Source organism: Leptosomus discolor, chromosome 1 (assembly GCF_034619465.1).
Source record: "Leptosomus discolor isolate bLepDis1 chromosome 1, bLepDis1.hap2, whole genome shotgun sequence".
Taxonomy (NCBI): Eukaryota; Metazoa; Chordata; class Aves; order Leptosomiformes; family Leptosomidae; genus Leptosomus; species Leptosomus discolor.
In genome coordinates this window covers 203862244-203882373 of record NC_141391.1, presented here as the reverse complement: position 1 = coordinate 203882373, position 20130 = coordinate 203862244, and the positions used below count along the sequence as shown (strand labels likewise).

The window sequence follows — 20130 nt, the reverse complement described above, 5'->3', positions numbered from 1 at the left end:
TCCATGTGAGTGATGACAAACATCCATCGACACCAGGTAGCCTGCTTAAGGTGCTCTTGATTAAACTCCCCTCAGATTAGGGAAGAAAAGGCTAAACAGGATGTCCCACATTGCACATTAACTGTTCTGATCTCCACACTAGTGCCTAAAGGATCAGAAATCATTTTGCAGACCTAGACTTTAATTTCCTCTGTTTATTTCTTCAGTCTCCTAAAGAAAGATTTTACCTCAGGCCAGGTGCAACACTTCACCTCTATGGGCACAAAATTTATTTTGGTAAGAAGATGAGAGAAAAATTAGTTACACTCAAGCCACTTCTTTAACGTGATAAGTCTGTCAGTTTTCTTCTTCAGCAAGATACAAAAAAAAAAAAAAAGACATTTTTTTCCAAACGCATCTACCCAGGAAGTGGCAATAAACCTAGTAGGTTTTCCTAGAATTAAGACTACAATTACATTTGGGGTACAATGGATTGATCAGCCAATATATATGAACACATACAGAAATGCACATGCATACACAGACACGTATGCATAAATAAAACTTCGCTTCTTTTCTAGTCCTGATAAAAATGACCTTCATGGTCCAGAAGCTCCAAAGGACTTGGAGATCCCATCTCCGACTGAAGCAGCAGCACAGGAGGCTGCAAAATGGCTTGACAGAAACGGACCACCTGTATTCATCCAGGAGCTCCCCAGAAGCCATGGATGCAATTATTGAGCTATTAACAAGCAAGCAAAGCCTCTCACTGAAAACCACCTTATACCTCAAGATCAAACGGCAACATCGACATCTGGGGGACTGCAAAGAAACAGGGAGTAGCAAGTCTGCAGCGTATCCAGGCCAGAGGGGTAGAAGCTGTACGAAGGAACCAAGTCAGTGTACATATGGGCAAGTACGATGTACTGGGGAAAAGTCAATGTAGTTTTGTGAAAGACTGTTACGAGTCACAAATGTCCTGGAAGATATAGGGACCTATGTGGACAAGGGAAATCGAATTGACACAGTGGACTTAGTGAAATGAAGCCATGTATTCATGTTTCCTAAAGGAAAGATAACTGCTTTGAGACAGGAAGGAGGGTTCCAACCCCCACCCAAAGGCTAAGAAACTACTTACAGCTCAAGGAAAAGAGGGTAAAAAATGGTCCTCAATTGAAGAATTTCAGCAGTAGCATGCAGCAAGGGCCTGCATTAGGGTCTGAACTACTCAACATATTCAGAAATGATGCAGAGAAGAAAGTGGCTAATGAGAGAACAAGATCTTTGCTACATAATTACTCAGAGTACTAAAGATGAATATCAACAGCTTGCAAAAAGACCTAACATTACTGAATGGTATAATAAAACAGTAAATGAAATTCAATGTAGAGAAATGTAAAGTCACAGACATGGATGAAGAAAACAATGTTAACTTTACATACAAAATGATGGTCTCTGAATTATTATTACACAGTAATGAGACATTGGTCTTGTAACAGTTCTGTGAAATTACCATCTCTATGATCTGTAGTGGTCACAAAGGAAAACCAATTGTTAAGCAATTAATACGGCACATAATACCACTGCTTCCCTCCTTTCAAAAATGGTTTCGCAGAGCTGGGCAAGATACAAAAAAAAACCCCAAACCACCATAGCAAAGACATGGAGAGTTTCTACAGGAGTGACAATTAGACAGATCTGGACTTGCCAAACTGGATGAGTGATGACAGAGGAGGGGTATGATGCACATCTGTTTTGAAGGTGGACAAGAAGTGATTGCTGGTTCAAAAACGAATCGAAAAAGGAGGTATTTCTTCACATAGTGTATAGCCAAGTTCTGAGAATCCTTTCCACAGGACCCCATAGCTCTCAAGTTTCCATTAAGCTCAACAAAGTTGTCTAGCAGCACAATGAAAAACACTGGACTCTTCTCTCCAAGGTTCAGTTTTTTGCTGCACCATTTCTATATTCCTCTTACTAAACATGGAGTTCAGCACTGTGCTCTTCTCCACAGCCTTAACTGTCTAGTACTTTCCTGCCTATGAAAAAATGCTGAAAAGCTTTGCCTCTCATTTCAGCATTCCCACTAAATGCATGTGGTATTAGACAGTGACAAAAAGATATTTAAACAGTAAACTAATCCTTTGTTATCCTAGCCAAATTCAAAAGCACTATTTTTACTCCTATCTTACAGTTTTCATCTACCTAAAGTCACAGAATGAGAAACACTTGTCTTCAGACTCATTTGGACATCCACAATACTACTGCAAGTTTGAGAAAGCTTAAAGTACACACAGCGATGCACTGGACTCCACAGTTCATGCAATCTGGTCACCATCAAACACACACTAAAGCAATCTGAAACACCAATAATCAGTGTAGACCTTTTCAGTATTGTTGTCCAATTTCTGGTCCATGTTTCAGCATTCACAAATGTATTCCTGCTTCAATATTTTGAGGTAAAAGTGGCACAAAAATGAGACTGCTACCTGCCAATCCTTCTCCTAGCAAACTGAATTTAAAAATGAAATAATTTTTTCAATCACCAATCTCAAACCTACAGCTAGATTTAAAAAAAATTAAAAAATTCTCCAGTAACACAGTTAGTAAAGCACAACATTGGTGATCTACTCATGAAAAGAATACCTTGTACAACACAGGGAATAAATTGAAAGCAGACATATCAATTAATGATACAATAATGCTTGCCTTAAACACATTTCTCATATGCTATGCTTGATATTTTATGTAAGTATGGTATTATACTTCACTAGTTGCAGTGCAGATGCTAGGCATGATAAAAGATTATTTTACAGTAAGAAGCAGCCTGTCCAAAAAAAAGTGTGTGTGTGTATGAATCAGTTATTTCCCATAAACTAGTCAAAGAAAATGTTCCTGGTTAACCTAAATTTTACTTAGGCATCTTAACATTAGGTAGGTTTAGGTGCAGGAAACCAAATCACATATTTGAAATTGAATAAAAATCAAAATATACACCTAGTGAGGCCAACAAGTTGCCCATCATCATTTCCCTAACATATTTTAAACAGTTCTTTTATTATGTCTTGTAGAATGTAATTTCATTAATCTATCTAGATGAATGAAAAAAATTTTATTTTGAAAACAGAAGGCTACAGTGCATCTAACCTATCTGTAATAATAAAATATATATTGGAACAAGGCCTAATTCAATATTTTAGATTTTAGTATCACAATTATTACATTAATATCACCAGTTAAATAGAATAGCAATAAGCTATTATGATAATTATATGAATCACTACAGGACTGTGAAATGGGAAATACATGGAGCTTCAGCTGTATTTGAAATGATGAGAATTTTAAGTACAGTATTTTATGCACGCAAATAAAATGTTTTGAATAGATTTGGCACTAGTCAGGTACCAAGAAGTTCTGTACTACTACTACACTGATATAAACAGAACTTACTAGATTTTAAACATGGAGCTGTGACAAACATGCTTGCATACTAGAGGAAAAAAATCATATTAAAATAAACAAGAAAAAATATTTTAAAAATTAAGAAGGTATATAAAATCTGGGATAAATATTATTACTGAAAATCTAAAGTAGATTTGCAAGCTTTGTTCTAGCTACTTTATCTCAGCTGAGATTTTTGCCTACTAAAAATAGGGTGTTTTAAGCACCAAATAAAAAAATAATTTCTTTATGAAAGGCATCTAATGCAACTACTTCCAACCTGAAAAAAACATAAAGCTCTTGAACTACAGCTCAGTATTTTTTTTTAATTTTTCTCCATTGCACCTCTTTGAAAAGGACCTATGACTATCCTATAATCCTCCTGCATGTCAAGGGACTTTTGTCTTCCCCACTGCACCTTGAATGGCCTGTGTATGTTAGAACAGGCAATGGAAACATCACTGGAAAGCAGTTATTTCAGACTATCAGAAGTAGTACTTCTGGAAAGTAACAAACTGCCTTCCGGTTTTCTTTCCACTCACCACTGTACATAATAAGGTAGTCTAATCCTGGCAGCTGTGAGGGCCAGAGCTATATTCTGGGGTCATCCAACCTCCTCCCAGCCCCAGTTCTCCAGCTCTGAAGGGAGCCATGAATGTGCAAGAAGAGTTGCACCTCCAGCCCCACCTGCCACCTCACCTGCAGACTCAGCAACCACAACTCATGGCACAGGAGACGTTCAGCTGCTAGAGAAGACACCACTCCAAAACTGCTGCTGTTTCCTTTGGGAAAAGCCAACAGTCAATGGACAACAATACGAGCCAGCTTATAGTAAAAATTTTAGTACAAGGAGAGTAAGAAGTTACTAAACTTGTAATCTGCTTTGCATGAAATTGCTAAACGAAAACATAGTAGAAATTGCAACAGTCAGAAAATTCATTAAACCAAAAATGTTTTGACAACTGCTAAAAGTCATGGTCAACGGGCAGGGCTATATGCAGACAAGACTTTTACAGACTTGAAATGGAACTTGTAATATTTGGTAGTGACTGATCCAAACGTTAATTACCTTCTGTAACACATGCAGAGTGAAATGCTGTACTACCAAAAAAACCCCACACTCCATCCTCAAAAACCCCACCACATGCTCTTTGCCTGACCACACGCAGGATAAATGAAGAGGTAACACAGGGAAGAGGCTTGATCTTAACACTTCTATACTTTGAATATAGTGAAGAAACAATGACTTCTTACTTGTGCCTTTGACAAATACAGATTCCATTTCAAATTTCCTTTCTTTACAGTGCATCACAATCTGATAGAAAAAAGGATTTGCTCTTGCTTATCTTTTACTCACCAAAACATTTCCAAATAGTGAATTCAAAAACTCTTAATTCTGTTTTGGACTTTACCTAGGAATAGGACCATGAAGGTTTTTTTTCAAATTATTTTTAAAAACGTTCCTTCTCTAAGACAGAAGACATCCACCTTGTTCAGACCAAGTAAGACACACTATGGAAAACTTCAAGTCAAATACTCCTATTTTTATTTTGCCAGATTTTTACAGGTTATGGTGGAAAATTTTCACTACACCTTTACCCTCTCCCCCACTATCACAACCCCCATCCCTGCACCAGTGAAGCAGCTGGAAGAACGATGCACTAAATGCAGCCCTGTAAATTATAGTATGTAGGAGATTAAACTTAAGCCTAATGCTACAGTCAACCTTCAACAGCTGAGTTCTATTAATGGACACTCCTTAAAAGAAATCCTTATTGGTTACTATTTAAAACTACATCTCTATTAAAGTCTTGACTGAAAGAAATTACAAGTGATATGTATCTCTCATCAATGCCATGACAACAACACCCAGTTCAAGTATGCACTGCATTGTTTACCACCATTTATATGAAGTAAATAAAAAATACAAAAGGGTTCACTAATCAAATATTATCAATGAACACATATGCAAAAGAGATAAGCTAATTCATAATGATAGGAATTATGTGTATACTAGACCAACATACTTCCAGTGCACTGAAAAGCCCAGTGTCATCATTACTCTTTCAATCTGCTTCCTATGTTGATTTATTCAAGATCAGCATTGTAAAATTACAGCACAGTCAAGGCACTGTAAAAGAACAACTTAATAGAAAAAAAAAATAGGGAAAATACAATTAATCAGTGTTCTACTTCCAGACGTTTCAATTCCATACACAGGTCCAGAAATAGGTAAGGGGAGTGGGGGTGGGGTGGGAGGTTATTATGCTTAATAGCAATTGCATACATGTGTAGCATTCTGTTCGCTGCTGAACGGTTTCTTCTGTTGAATACTCACTGCTCCTCAATGCACAGTCCTTTGAGATTCAATGCTGCCAAAATGTTCCTGCTTTCTTAGTCAAAGAATCTTTCGAATGAAGAAATTTTCAATTATTGACACATCAACCTAGGGCAAATTTTTGAAGTGCAGAAGTTATCTATGGGAAGTTGTCAGCTTCCTACTTACACTACTCACTGACCTTGTAACTCACTCTCTATCATATCTATTTCTATATCTGAACTTCTCTGTTTTAGGCTCTGTCACTGATGATGAATTAGTAACAACAAAGAAGAAAGCAGTTAAAGCAGTGGGATGATAGTAGAAAATATAAGAAAAGCCAACCCTATCAAATATTGTGCTACTTGTTTCTAAGAAAGCAGGTCAGCAGGTCTGAACACAGCTCCACTTTTAATTCACATGCTAGACTACAAAAAGAAAACACAACAAACTCCTTCCAGCCCCAAGCAGATCTCAGCAACCCGCAGGGTGAAGACACGTTATGTTTCCTGTTGCTCTGAGCATCAGCTGCACATTTTTCAGTCCCTATCACAGTCAGTACCTTGGATCTGGGTGTCACTCTCTACATTCAGGTTTACTCTGTCTGATATATCTCCAACGCAAAAAGCATGTGCTAGTCTTGTGTTAGTCCAGGTTACAGTGTGCTGGTGGTTAGGAGATTTTCCTCTCCTAGGAGGTGGAAGATGAGATAATAGCTCCTAGGTGGTAAGGCTACTAAATCCAAATCTCTTGCTTCCTGGACAAGTAATTACAGAGAAGGTAAGGTTTTTTTTGTGTTTGTTTTTCTTGAATGGACATGGCCTTGTCAATGTATCTTTCATTGAGCTCTCTCCAGGACACATGAAAAAACCCATGCTGTTTGCAGTCTTGGATGAGCACAGTAACCAATACTGAGGGGAACACCACTCTCACGCATATGAGCGGCTAAGAAGGGTTTTTATTTGTTGCTTCATTTGAATCAAGTATTAAATTGTCAATTGATTATCTTTTATGCATCTAAGTGCTTTTCTGAATCTGGCCAGAGTCTATCAGTAGTTAGGATATAGAGCTGGTCTCTCCAGGGAGTAAAAAAAAGACAAAATTTGCATTTCTGTACCTATTCAGAGCATCAAGAATTGCTGACAGTCTAAAAACATAGCACTCCAAGAATATGTAGGGAAAAAAAGATTAATTCAAAGGAGTGCAGTTTTAGTTTTGCCTCTTCAAGCGTAATAGTCACTCTACCTGGATTGTCCATGTAGCAATGTACTATTTAAGTTCTATGGGAATGGCACAGAAGATGGCTTGTGACTGCAGTTTCACAGAGACAGCTATTATGCCGGGCTTGGAGAACTTGCAGTGACAGCACATGACAGACCCACATAACTTGCACCTATCATTGCAGGAACTACAGCGTAGATTTTCACTGCAGACAGGAGACAGAGGTTTATGCTACTGGCTGTACTTTGGTCTCGAGAACAAGATTTCTGATAGAAAGACTGTAAAGCTAAAGGTATTTTTTTGTATGCTTTCAGCTACTAGGGGTTTCCAATTTAAAGTAATGAAAATGAAAGTTACAGACAAAATCAGTGTATCCTAGGCAATTGCACAAGTAAAAATGTACAAATAAGCTACACACAAAACATTTAATTCCTTCTCTCCCCCACCAAAAGTAAAAGAAAACTGGGATTCTTGTCAGTATAGCTGCTACCGTTTCCATATTCAACAAAAAGCAGGAGGGACAAGAGTAATTTTCATTATTTTAACTCTTTTATGCAGCGAAACCTAACCATGTGACAACAGGAAAGACAGTCAGTCAATAACGGTATCACACAAAAAGTTTTGACAAGGCTGCGGAAAAAGAAAATTGCAGTAACAGAAGGAGAATCACTCAAAATGTCATTGTCCTTGAAGGGCAGAAAAGTGCTCCCCCTGATAAAAGGTCAAATGCAATGGATAAAATATTAACAATTATAAAACCCCAAACAGCTGGATCTAATAAAAACGAAGGCACTGAACAATTGAAAATAATATAAAACTGAGAATAATCCATCAAACGTGACAGTGATACCTGCATGCAAAAAAAGACGCCAGCTAGTAACATTCCAGTTAGTTTTAAGAAAGCAAATAATAATTCTTATTCATACTGTAAGCTCAGCCTTCTTGTCTTTAATCGTGGTTCATTAAATTGTAATACACAACTAGTACAATGTAAAATAGCTAGTCTGAGTAACTCAAAATATATAACCTCTCTTAGGAAAAAAAATTATGATATGGAAGGGAAAATAATTTATTTATACTATTCAGTGTTCCATTACTTTCTAGTTTGTTTTTTGTTTAAATGATGCTTATACAGCCAAACAGAAGGATAAAAAGGAAATATCCCTTTCCAGCTTTCATGAGGACATGAAGATGTCAACTCAACAATTTATAACTCAGAAGTAACGAAAATCAAGGGTAGTTTTCTTTTTTAAGGAATAAGAACTTCTACTTCTTAATTAGAAGCCTGTTAGAATAACCACAGAGACAGGCAGGATAGATAGCAACGAGCCTCCAACAAAGAAATTAGCAAAAGCAGAGATCTTCATGGTCATTTCTCCTTGACGAAGCAAAATTGTTCTCCTCTGTATGCTACAACTTCATCAAATGGGGATCTTAACTATTCAGTTCATTAAGATACCCTCCACAGTTTCAGAAACTGTTCCAGACTATGTTTGGAAACTCTCTTTGATGGTTATACTGCAGTTATTGTTTAACCAAGTTGCATTATTTAGCTTGGCTAAGTCAACTCTTCCCCTCAACTTTTATTTTTAACACTTTCCCGTCATTAATTTATTTCATCATATGAAACTATGAAATCAATCAAGTCAAGATGTTTTGACAAGCTCTCTGTACGTGCACTGCTTGCTCTTCACTGTGCCAGAGCTACCTTTATGAGAGATTTTCCTTTCAACAGGAAAAGACCAAAGTTAATGAGGCTATTATTGTATGGAACATTTAAAAAAAACAAAACCAAAACCAAAACAACACAGAACTGTATCTGACGCTCTTTAGTCTAGTAAAAGACGATGCAGTATAAGAATATGAAGCCTTACGCTCTCCGGGGCCAAAGGAAAATAGGACTGTCTCCTAGGAAATGGTACAGGTCCCATCTTCACAAATAACAGACAGATTGCCACAGAATTGGAGTTAACAGAAGTCACATGGACAGAGCTCAGCAAAGGCTGCCACCCTAAAGATCTCCTATAACACAGATATATTGGCAAAAAACACCCAAACAAAGAGCAAGAACATTATGGTACTTCAGAGATACTAACACGCATTTTTGGTGTCCCAAGAAGTGCTCTGTATCTTCACTGAGGTTGGCATTTGAGAATAAAGTCTCAAAACTAAAATTCCCCACATGCCAAGTACACTTAGAAATGCTACAAGCTGCATAACTAGAGTGACTTCTCATTTCTTCTCATAACTACTTTACGGAGAAATAAATACAACTGCATGTTCACACATTAAAAAAAACCCAACACCAAGATATTGTACCACTGCAACAAGTTACTCAAAAGAACTGGCTTCAGAAGCAAATAGCTCTATTGCAACCCTATTGTTGATGACATTATGATACACTATTTTCTAAGCGCACAATAATACTGAATGACCTCAAAAATTATTTGATTTATATGCTTTATCCAGCAGCCTAAAGCAGCAAGTCTCTCTTTCAATTGGGCTTACACCATACATACGTGAATGGTTTAATCCTTCCAAATGGATATAAATGTTTATCCCACAGACACAAGGATGTGAAATGGCTCTTAAAAATAATTCAGTATTTCTCTGACTTACAGGCTAGAACAGATCTACTACTTTGCAACACTGAGCTTTACACCGTGTTTATTACAAAGACTCTCAAGTGCAGCAAGGTAGTCTTCCAATTAGCCAGATCTCTTCTTTTACCTTCCTGATTTCTACAGTCTATGGTTGTATGATGCACTGCCTCCCATTAAAAAAGCCTGAAACACAACCAGATTTTTCTCTTTTTCTGCTTGATATTCCAGGAATCAAACCCTTAAAAGTTAAATAACAACATCTGCCTCTATAATCTTCACAACTTCCCAGAGCTATCAAGGGTGGCTGCCACATGTCTGAAATTAGAGACAAATGAAACAGTGAGTCTTCTTACACTCTGGAGAAAGGCAAATGCCAGCAAGGCCTCAGCAGAAGTGTTACAAAAACGTTTGCTAAACCGAGCATTCCAGTGCTGCTCCAAAGCCAAGACCTTCAAGTTACAATGCAGGAAACCTAGAAACATAAAGAATGTGTCTGGCACAGACCTAAATCCTTACTGAGAGAATATGGACTGGATCTTAACAGGGATATTAGTAACAAACCATGTTTTGTGGGAGATTCTGGGATAGATCTCTACAAGGCCTTGTCAGTAGCCATAACGACTCCCCATGATGCAGCCTTCAAGAGCCAAAAAAACCTTAGTGGCTTCTAATGCTTTCTCATTCCATTATCTTTGTTAAAACTTTAAAGCTGCAATTCAAGACATGTAAAATAATGTATTTTATGGTAAATAAGATAGTCTAAAATACCTCAAAGTCTACTGACAGGCATGTTCAGCATCACTGAATTTACAGGTATACTGCTGCATGGCCTAACTAATTAAACAAAATCCAATCCATCAAATTGTTTGTGTCCAACAGGTAACAAAACTGTAAATGAAACTGAAAATTAAATATTCTGCTTCACAGAAGAGCCCAGTGCAGCCAGAACTTATGCTCAAATGAGCCCTTTCTCCAGACCTTTCTCAATGGACTACTGATATAACATATCCAGTGAGAGATTATTCATCCACAAGCAGGTCGTGGTTGATCTGTTTTCCAATGTAAGATTTTTATAGTTTTCTCACCAAACAATGCAACTACAGATCAATTAATTAATAAGATCCATGTGTAGCTCTTCTTCAGATCTTACTCATTTCTTAGGGAAACAACCATATGTTAGTAGATGCGTGTCACTTATAAAGATGTAATACTTTTAACAGACTCAGGTTTTTAAAAATTAGTTACTTTACAATAATTCTCAAGACCTCCAAGAAACCTCCTCTCTTCTAAAACTTCTTTCATACGGTTTTGGTACACCACTTTTATTATTTCTTCGTTAAAACTAAATATTTTATCTATGCACGTAAAGCTCTTCCACAGGCCTTTCAGCAATACTCCAGTGCACCTTTCCCCAAACAAGTCTGACTAGTTTAAGCACAATCTTCAAGAGGTAACACCTTTGGTCAATTATTTCTCTATTTCTTTTAATACAGTCTACTTTTTTTTTTTTAAAAATAAAGTTTTTATTGACCTTAGGCTCTTGAATCAAGCAATTCAGAATTTAACACTCAATTGTTCAGTGTAACAGGATTGTTATAATGAAGATGAAGTAAAAGGAATTGTATAAATAATGGAGCAATGGAGAAAAGAGAAAAAGAAAAAAGGGCAGTGACTCACATGATCTTTGCATCTTACAGGCAACACACTAACTCGTTACTTCCAAAGAGTTCAAAAAGTTCCTTCTACCATGGATTAATTTACTTTCACCTAGAAGAAACATCATTCCATATGCCTCCTACACGAAAACAGTACCAACCTTCCCCAAACCAGAAGGTCACACCCAGGTAACAGCACAACTACAGAAGGCTACAGCAAGGTGTTATACAGGTTCTTCTGTTCTGGAGCAGATCTTTTATTAATGCACCAGTTCAATGTTTACGGTACCCACTGTACTATGACCATATGCAGAGAAGCTTTTCCATCACTGAAAGAACCATAAGATATCCGAAGCTGGGCAGCAAGAAACCACATTTGACTAAGGGCAAGAAACAAATTTAAAAAAAAAAGAAAAAGCCAGGATGGCTTGTTAAAACACTAAAATTATCACTTGCCCTCACCATTAAATTAGTAAGTCCTTCTCCCACTATACTAATACTTTTAGATCTTTTCTTATTCACTGGATATAAATGCTATATTCCGCTATTACCATTTATTCACAATCATTTCAATCTAGGCCAAAGGTAGTGGTGAGTCATATAGTCGCCTTTCAACACGAATGCAGTTGCTCCTGGTTGGTTGTTAGCAGTCCATCCATAAAAACCCAAGGTAATATTTCGGTAATATCTCTTTAAAAGTAAATAAACTTTTATATTTTCTGTTCATCCCACTTACATTTTCCCGAGTTGCTTTGCTGTCAAGAAGACTGATAGGGGCACAGGATTTGTGAAGTTTATTTGTTGTATGCAGGCAAGGAAAATCTTGCTGTGTTTGTTTTTTTTCCTTAATGTATTTAATTGATTCCATCCTCAGTACTAGCTGCCTTTCATTATTATGCAATCACCTTCAAATTGATTTTATTAAACTGAATTTGATTAAACCTCATGCAAAGCTAGCCATTCCAGTCACATTATGCAATCCTTCAAAAACAAAAACAAAACCAAAAAAACCATCCCACAGGAACAAACCACTGGACAAATAACAAATAAACCACTGGCTAAGTAATAAATAAACTGACCTTGCTATGAAGTTTCTCAGGAATATTTGGAAGTAGTTTGTTTATCAATAACAAAAATTTCAAGTGAAAGTAGTTCTGCTTACAAATAATCAACACAAAAACTGTCATCTTGCTGTTGTCATGCTAATTGAGAAATAAGTATCTGCACATTTCTGCAGCTTCTCAAATGAACATTTTTCAAGAGAATCTTAAGAAATGTGACTCAACATGCCAATTATGTAAAAAATTAAACCCTATTGACAAGTATAAAAATAAACCCTATATACACCTATGCACAAATCCCATCAGAAAACAATCCATAATGTCCAACTTCTAGTTAATGTAGATCAGTATCACAGCCCTCACTTTGCAGCTTTGATAAAAGACAATCCAATGTTACATCATAATAGTTTTAGCCTAGCTAGTATCTAACTAACAGGATTTATTTGTTGTTGTTAGGTTAATTTAGTATAACAAGTTGAACTTGAAAAGCCCAGCTTCTGGAACAACTATTTTAACTTCCTCACCAGGAAATATGCTTATTTGAAGGCATTGCTGGTATTTTCTGTGGAAAGAACACAAGATAACCAGAAGAGTCTATCTGCAATGCCTCTGTCATGATTGTATGCAATGATTCTAAAGAGAACCATACGCCGTTTCGGCACTGTTAATTCAGGAAAGAAAACATTCACTTACCGCAGTGTGACTGGAAAACCTGTGGCTTGACTACCTGATTGCAGATATTGCACACTACAAGATAGAAATCATCATGAGCTGGATAATGGCCAAATAAGTGCATATCTGTGGGAAAGTTAAAAATATATACAAGAATTAGAAATTATGCTTTAAATATATATTAAGAAAGAAAATTGAAAATACTGTAGGGCCACTATTGTTATATTAATTTATACAAAGCAAATTTACACATTGCTCCATAAGAGCTTCTTACTATGTTAAAGAGATTTTTTTTCCCTCTTCTGGGTTTCAAGTTCCTATACTGATGCTGCAGTCTCGTCCCTCAGTCTGAGTCAGAACACAGGCAGCAACACCTTTGTCTTAACACTCACTGCCAAGAAATAGAATAAGCATTTCTGTACTGGTCAACTGTTGAAACAGTAAAAAAAGTTTTTAAAAATCTGTCTAAAGATCCTTTTAAAAAACAGAGTGCACGGGTTATGCTCTATGTTACAATATTCCAGGCTTGACTATAGATTGCTAGAGAAAATCTCCTGCTTAAAAGCTAGTCGTAGTAACCAAGGTCAAGGATCCTACAGCTTAAAATACAGTCAGGAACATCATCCCTGTTTTGAACCAGATGTCATGACATGAAATTTCTGATTGTGGGTGACCGTCCCTACTAGTTCAAATGCCCTGCTGTTTGTTTCTCCAACAAAATCTCTGGTAAGTGACAAAGTTGGTTAAAGAGGTATTTCTCAGTGATGGCATGAGGAAATTAATGAAATCAAAAGATGGGTACAGTCAGACGATGACAGGCACTTGTCCCTCTCAGCTGAAACACATAATGCAATACATGCATTCTTAAGCCATTACAAACACAGAGTAAAATGTGCTTAAATTACTACTGAAGGCCTCAGAGCTTTAACATTCCAAATGAGGTAACTTGTTTCACTCTGCATTGCTATAACTTAAGAACAAGCACACATACTCATCCACCGCAGCTCAGCTTAGAGGGCAGAAACTCCAGTCACTTTTATGCACTTTGGTGTGATCACGTCACCATGCCCAGTGTTGTTAACGAAGGTGTTGTTGCATTAGTAACCTCGTGCCGAGTATCGGCTGCACAGATCGCACTACCTCTCAGAACAGAGCAGCGACATCTTTATTTAAGGGTGTCATAAAATGGCATTCCAGGGGTATTCAGCAGCATCTGAAACCTATTACACAACTTGGAAATACAGCTTCTGACTCAGACTGAAATATCAACTTGGCGCTTTCAAACAAGAGGAAAAATTAGAAGACCCTCAGTGAAGACAAGCATGCACAATAGCAGCCATGACTGATAAACATCAATGACTAAATTCTACTTCTCCGATAAGTTGTATTTTTCTTTAAAATTCATGATTTCTTTCAAAAAGTAACTCAAGCAGGTACCTTATTTCATTAGTTCTTAAGCAAAGCAAATATGTTGGCCCTAGAACTATTTTTATAAGTAATTCTGCCCTGGTCTGTACCGCTGTGTAAGTAACATAACTGCTTACGATGGCAGTACTTGGCATGATGAAGTGCAAAATGTCTTCATTCCCCCAAAACGCCCCAGAGGAACGGACACTCCTCTACGGTAATTCAGGCAGTATCACAAGTAGATTCAAACAGGCTCATTCAAGCATACTTGGGCACAAACCAGCACCACTGACCTGCAGGTATTTCATAGCCTGATACAATATGAACCGTTCCTTTATCTCTCCAAAAACCTCTCTCATACCATACCCTGTTACTGCACATACCAGGTTATGAAATCCAGTTGAAAGGTTAACCAACCATGACTCCTTCACAGTGCTAGTCTTGGACTAACCAATCAACACATTCAACTTAAATTTAAAATAATGGCAGTGGTGAGGTATGAACTCCTTTGGTAATTTCTTGATGTAGTTAGTACGGATGAGCCAAAACTGCACAGTTAGAGTAAATCAAATCCCCCCTACTGGCAAACAAACAAAATCCTAAGCAAGAACTATGTCTTGCCTGTTTATTTTATTTTCTGTTTTAACGTGGTAAGTCAATAATCTTAAAAATACTTTACATTGGCAATTCTTAGCCAAGGATATTTTTGATCAGAACCTACAGATTTCCACTAACAGCATTGTAAACTCCACAGAAAGGAGTATGTCTTCCAGGTATAATTTGACATGAAGTCTCAGCGTTAAAACATGCATTTAATCACAGTTATGAAATATTTCAAATACGGTTAAAACACCTCAACAACTTAAAAGATTTTTTTTTGTGTTATTTGAATGGTCCAATGACAATCTTCTCAAGAAAACATACGGACTTTGCCCTTTATAAACACAAAAGTTACAACTTTTTTCCATTTTAAATTCCTTAAGCCCATTTAACCTTCATGGCTCTGTATACTAGCCTTTAAAATATGCCCAGCTCTGTGGCATATGAAGTCAGGCTGGGTCTGAGTTAGACTCTTTATGAAGTCTAGCTGCAGCGAATAACTTATAAAAACATATAAGGTATTAATACTGGAGAAATCTATCCAAGGACATACACAGAACAAGAAATTAGGTTCGTTCACAGGATCACAAAATCATCTACATTTTCACCAGGCACTGTCGAGAAGACAGAGCAGTGAAGGAAAAGTCCTGGTACCTGTGAGCTCGCTGCACAACCCTGGCAAACAGCACAGCACCTAATGGGTAAATAGCACCATCTGAGTTTTGATGACACTGAGGTGGCAGAAGTTGCTATGCAAAGAAACTGCACAGACATGTAGGAGAATGCACCAAAATGCTGCTGTGAGAAACACAGCATCAAAATGATGCACAGACGCAGAGTAAGTGACATCCTGAAGCAGTGCTTTGGAAGTTTTTCTCATTTTGCTGATACCTAGAAATGGCTCAGTGGAGGTGCAAGCATCTGCTGTAAACCTGAGTCTTCTGATGTGAACTGAAGTTATTAGCTAACTCTCAAAAGTCCATTTAAATTAATCCAAGATGACCACAGGTTGGAAATCAGAAATAGGAATCACACTACACAAATTGAACCACAATAGCTAAAACCCACTGACTTTCAGACTGAATTCCTTAAAAACCTCACTATGCAGGAGTGCGTAAGAGAAGAAAATTCATCAAGCCCAAGCAGGTTCAATCACCTCTGTTATATCACTGATGTTAACAAGATTGGCACAAACCAGTTTTAATGATTAAACTCATGATTTGTAAGCACACACAGAGTATATATAAACTACTTTTTAAGTAAAACTGTACGAAGCATTGTCTCACTAGAAATTCCAACTGGGGACACACTTGACTAGGTGTAATGATACTACAAACGTCCTCCAGATCAGAGAATTTCCAATGAAGAAAGCAAGGAAAGTTTGAAATCAACAACAACAACAACAAAAAAGGGCAGAAAATATAAACAACTATGTATCTTTTTATAGATCTAAACAACTATGCATCCTTTTATAGATCTCTTCTTATTTTTAATAAGAATAGTTCAATGCTACCATGTCCTACTCAAAGTGACTAGGACTGAAGGATTATTCTGGACACCAGTATCATTCTTGGATCAGATTACATCCATTTCACAAACTAGACCTTGTATGTGCAGCAAAGAAGACAACATACCCTCCCAACAAAAATTTATCTTCTAAAGGCAACAATCACATCTCCCTGCCTGCTTAGGCGGAAGCAGTGGTGATAAGCTTCTCAGGAAAAGTTAATTTTGGAGAATAAAATGGCACTCTCCACAATTAGCTCAGGAAAGACTTTGTGGACGAAGGCAAGACCATAGAAGACAGCAGATAACTCATGAATAAGGTGGGTGACTATCAAATAGTACTGAAATAATTACCAAAGTACAAAAAGAACTGGGAGAGACAAAAGAGCAACTGTGAAGAAAGAGCATTTATTTTCTACCAAAACTTGGGTCCCTGCTAAAGGGAAACAAAGTGACCAAGGTCTGCATGACTCACCCCAGACTGGCAGGCTCAGCTCTACCAGTGCCTGTGATCTGCCTGTTCCCTGTGTGCAAATACAGACAGCTACAAGCCTGAGACAGAAAGAGCTGCCCAGCCCTTCTGGTAAGTAAAAGCAGTCCACAGGCCCCATCCTGGTTACCTCATTTTACTGGAAGATACTTTCAGTAGAATCGAAGTAGACTCTTGATGGCAAGAAAGAACAGATCCCTTCTTTTGCAGCACCCACACGCTTTGCGGAAGTGCTATCTATACATACCCCACTCCTTGCAGTACTGAATCGTCATCCCCTCAAGATGAAATCTTTTGGCCAGCCGCATCTCTTGATATATACACTGACAAAAGCCTGGCTTGAACATGAGCTATTTGGCTACCAGGACGCGAGAACGTCCCATATCATGTGAAAAATATGCAAGATAGGAAGAAATCAGAGACAGTGAATGCTGACTGTAGGAAATACGACTTTCCTAGATTAAAATCTTAGGCCAAATATTACTTTGTCTATACTTTTCTATGGCACTTCAAAAATAAATATAATTTCTGCTTATAGTTTTATATTACTAACATTTGCAAATAAAAAGACAGCTGTAGCCATATGACATAGTTTTGTGAGACATCAGCTTGGTAAAATGTGCATTAAAAACACAAATACCATAGAGACAAACAAAAATGTAGCTTCTGCTGATTGTGGCACAAACACAAAAATGCAGGTGTCAGATATGACTTTTTATCTTCTCCAATAACACACACAAAGGAATTATTTTTAGTAACAATCAAAGCCAGATGACTTATATGAAGTTCCTTCTCTATTATTATATAATTCATAATCATTTACATCCAACTGTATAATAAAACACAAGGTAGAAGTAATCTAAAACATTCTTCCACCACAGAATTAAGGTTGTCAAACACTAAGACCTCACAGTATTGCATGGGAAATTCAATTTTTAATGATGATCTTTTGCTATAAATTATACACACTTTAGACATTCTCTTATATACCTATTGCTCCACTAAATATACACACAAAGTCTGCTTTGAAAAATATTAGCAATATTTATGTGTAAAGAGAGAGAAGGGAGGGAGGAGGGGAGAGAAACAACTATTCAAGGCATGGTTTAAAACTAACAAAGAAAAGCTAAAAAAAAAAAAAAGCAACGGCAAAAATGGCAGTGGACAAAACCAAATCCATGTGGTTTCTCCAGCTCCTAGAAATAGAGACTTTTAAACTCTGTGTCTAGAAGTGTGCTCAATATTTTCCCCTCGTTCTACACACGTGACAAATCCATCCATCATTCAAAAATGGAGGAGTGCACAAAACCTTTCAGTGCATTAAATTACTTTTACATTTGAGATTACTTAAAAAACTAAGTAATTTGAATGGTGAATTGAAACTTGAAACTGAAACAATAAAAAGACATCTTTAGGGTATTACTCAGACAGCAGTTAAACATGCTTGCATAGACAGAATAGTCTTGTCTTAGAAATAACTGTCACACGTTTTCCATTTAACATCAGCTTTATTCTCCCCCACGTATGGTTTTCCTTTAGTTTTCCTTTTTTACGCAAAAACCAGTAAGTTGCTTCAGTAATTACTTAGCCAGTGTAAATTGCATTTACCCCTGAAAATGCCAGAGTCATGGTTGCAATTCACAACATAACGCTCAAGCTCATTTCTTTTCTGATGGAAAAATGCAGGTCATGGCTGAAGTAACCACGAGATTGAGGAAAAAGTAAAATTAAAATATTCAGGACAGAACTAACATAGGGCCAAATACAATTGTCCTAAGTCCTGATTGATATCCTTTGCGTGTTAACAGAAGAAAGAGAAGATTCTGCATGCTAAAAAATCAAGTGTTTAATGAGAAGTAAACAGAAATACTGGACTTTCCAACAACAGCAATAATAAATGAAACACAACAGTGATGAAGAAGAAAAAAATGCAGGAAAAAAAAAATAAATCAGCAAATAGACTTAACAAGAGTCAGTGTGGTAAAGAGTCACAGTGATGACACCTTTAAACCAGACCAGTAACTTCAAATGGTATGCTGTCTCCCAGGTCACAGCAATCATGAGGATGCTGGCAATCCTAAAGAATGCTGGGAATTTTTCATTAATTATAGTTTATACAGGAAATACTACCCCAAATGACTTGGAAAGATTTTGTACTACACTGCCTTATCTACACATTTTGAAACTGTATTGAAGGTGGAAGTGGTGCCTTCCATTCCCAAAGAGCCGTAAGAAAAAAAAAAAAACAAACAAAAAGTTTATAATTGGGAATTAGCAATCTAAACAAATATTTCGTATTAACAGTACCTACATACCTTTCATAACAACAATCTGTTTGGAAGGGATTATAAAGTGAGCTACGCATCACTAACATTACTATTTTGCCTAAGCCATTATCGATCAAAAAAAGAAAAAAAAAGAAAGAAACATGGGAAAATGTGACAAAGTTTTTCTTCCACAGTTTTTAAGACTTTTATGAAATTGTAGGCTATTTGCCATCCCAGTCTAAAATAATTTGGCAATGCAGGACCAGAATTATCTGGGCTACCACATTAACACATCACAAGAATAGTGGAAGAGAAAACCAAGAAGTCACAGGTCTAGAAAGTATGCTGCATACCTACAGCACCAAGAAATCTCAGCCTTTCACATTTAAGGCATCCAGAAGATAAGACAGTAGCTAAAGTTAAGTTTTTCCTCCTCAAAAAATCTACTTCTTATATGGAGGCACACAGCCCCTTACCTCCTGGAGCAGGCAGAAGACAGCTCATCTGCTTACGGAGTCTTTATTTCACTCTCTGTACACATCTCAGCTAAAGTACAGCCTTCAGCAGTGAATGACTAGTGAAGTGCTCAGCTACTCTTTTGTGTTTGCAAAGGCATTTCATTTCTTCTGCAACAATCTTCTTCCTGTAATACTGTACGACACTCAAAATAAATGTTGTTTTGCAATTTTCTGTTTCAATAGTAAGTCAGGCTCCAGTTCCACAAGAACTTAAACTCAAAGTTAGGCACTTGTATGGTCCTTTTCGACTCCAAGCTTCACATTCCTGCCCCTCCCTTGTGCTTGTACCATCAATTAACTGAAAGGAGTAAAATTCAAGACAACTCTGAACCAGGAGCAAAGTAACAAGAGGAAGGACAAAATAAAACAGGAAAAAGTTTTCTGACAGTTTAA

General features: G+C 37.1%; 1 protein-coding gene across 3 annotated transcripts in view; it reads right to left on the bottom strand.

The window, feature by feature from the left end:
* The window catches only part of ATXN7L1 (ataxin 7 like 1), a 117486-nt gene that overhangs the window by 63875 nt on the left and 33481 nt on the right, over positions 1-20130 (bottom strand). For all 3 annotated transcript variants that reach the window (XM_086480650.1, XM_086480686.1, XM_086480694.1), the window contains exon 3: positions 12971-13075. In XM_086480650.1, the coding sequence (XP_086336776.1) occupies positions 12971-13075 (105 nt within the window). The remainder of the gene's footprint in view (positions 1-12970; positions 13076-20130) is intronic.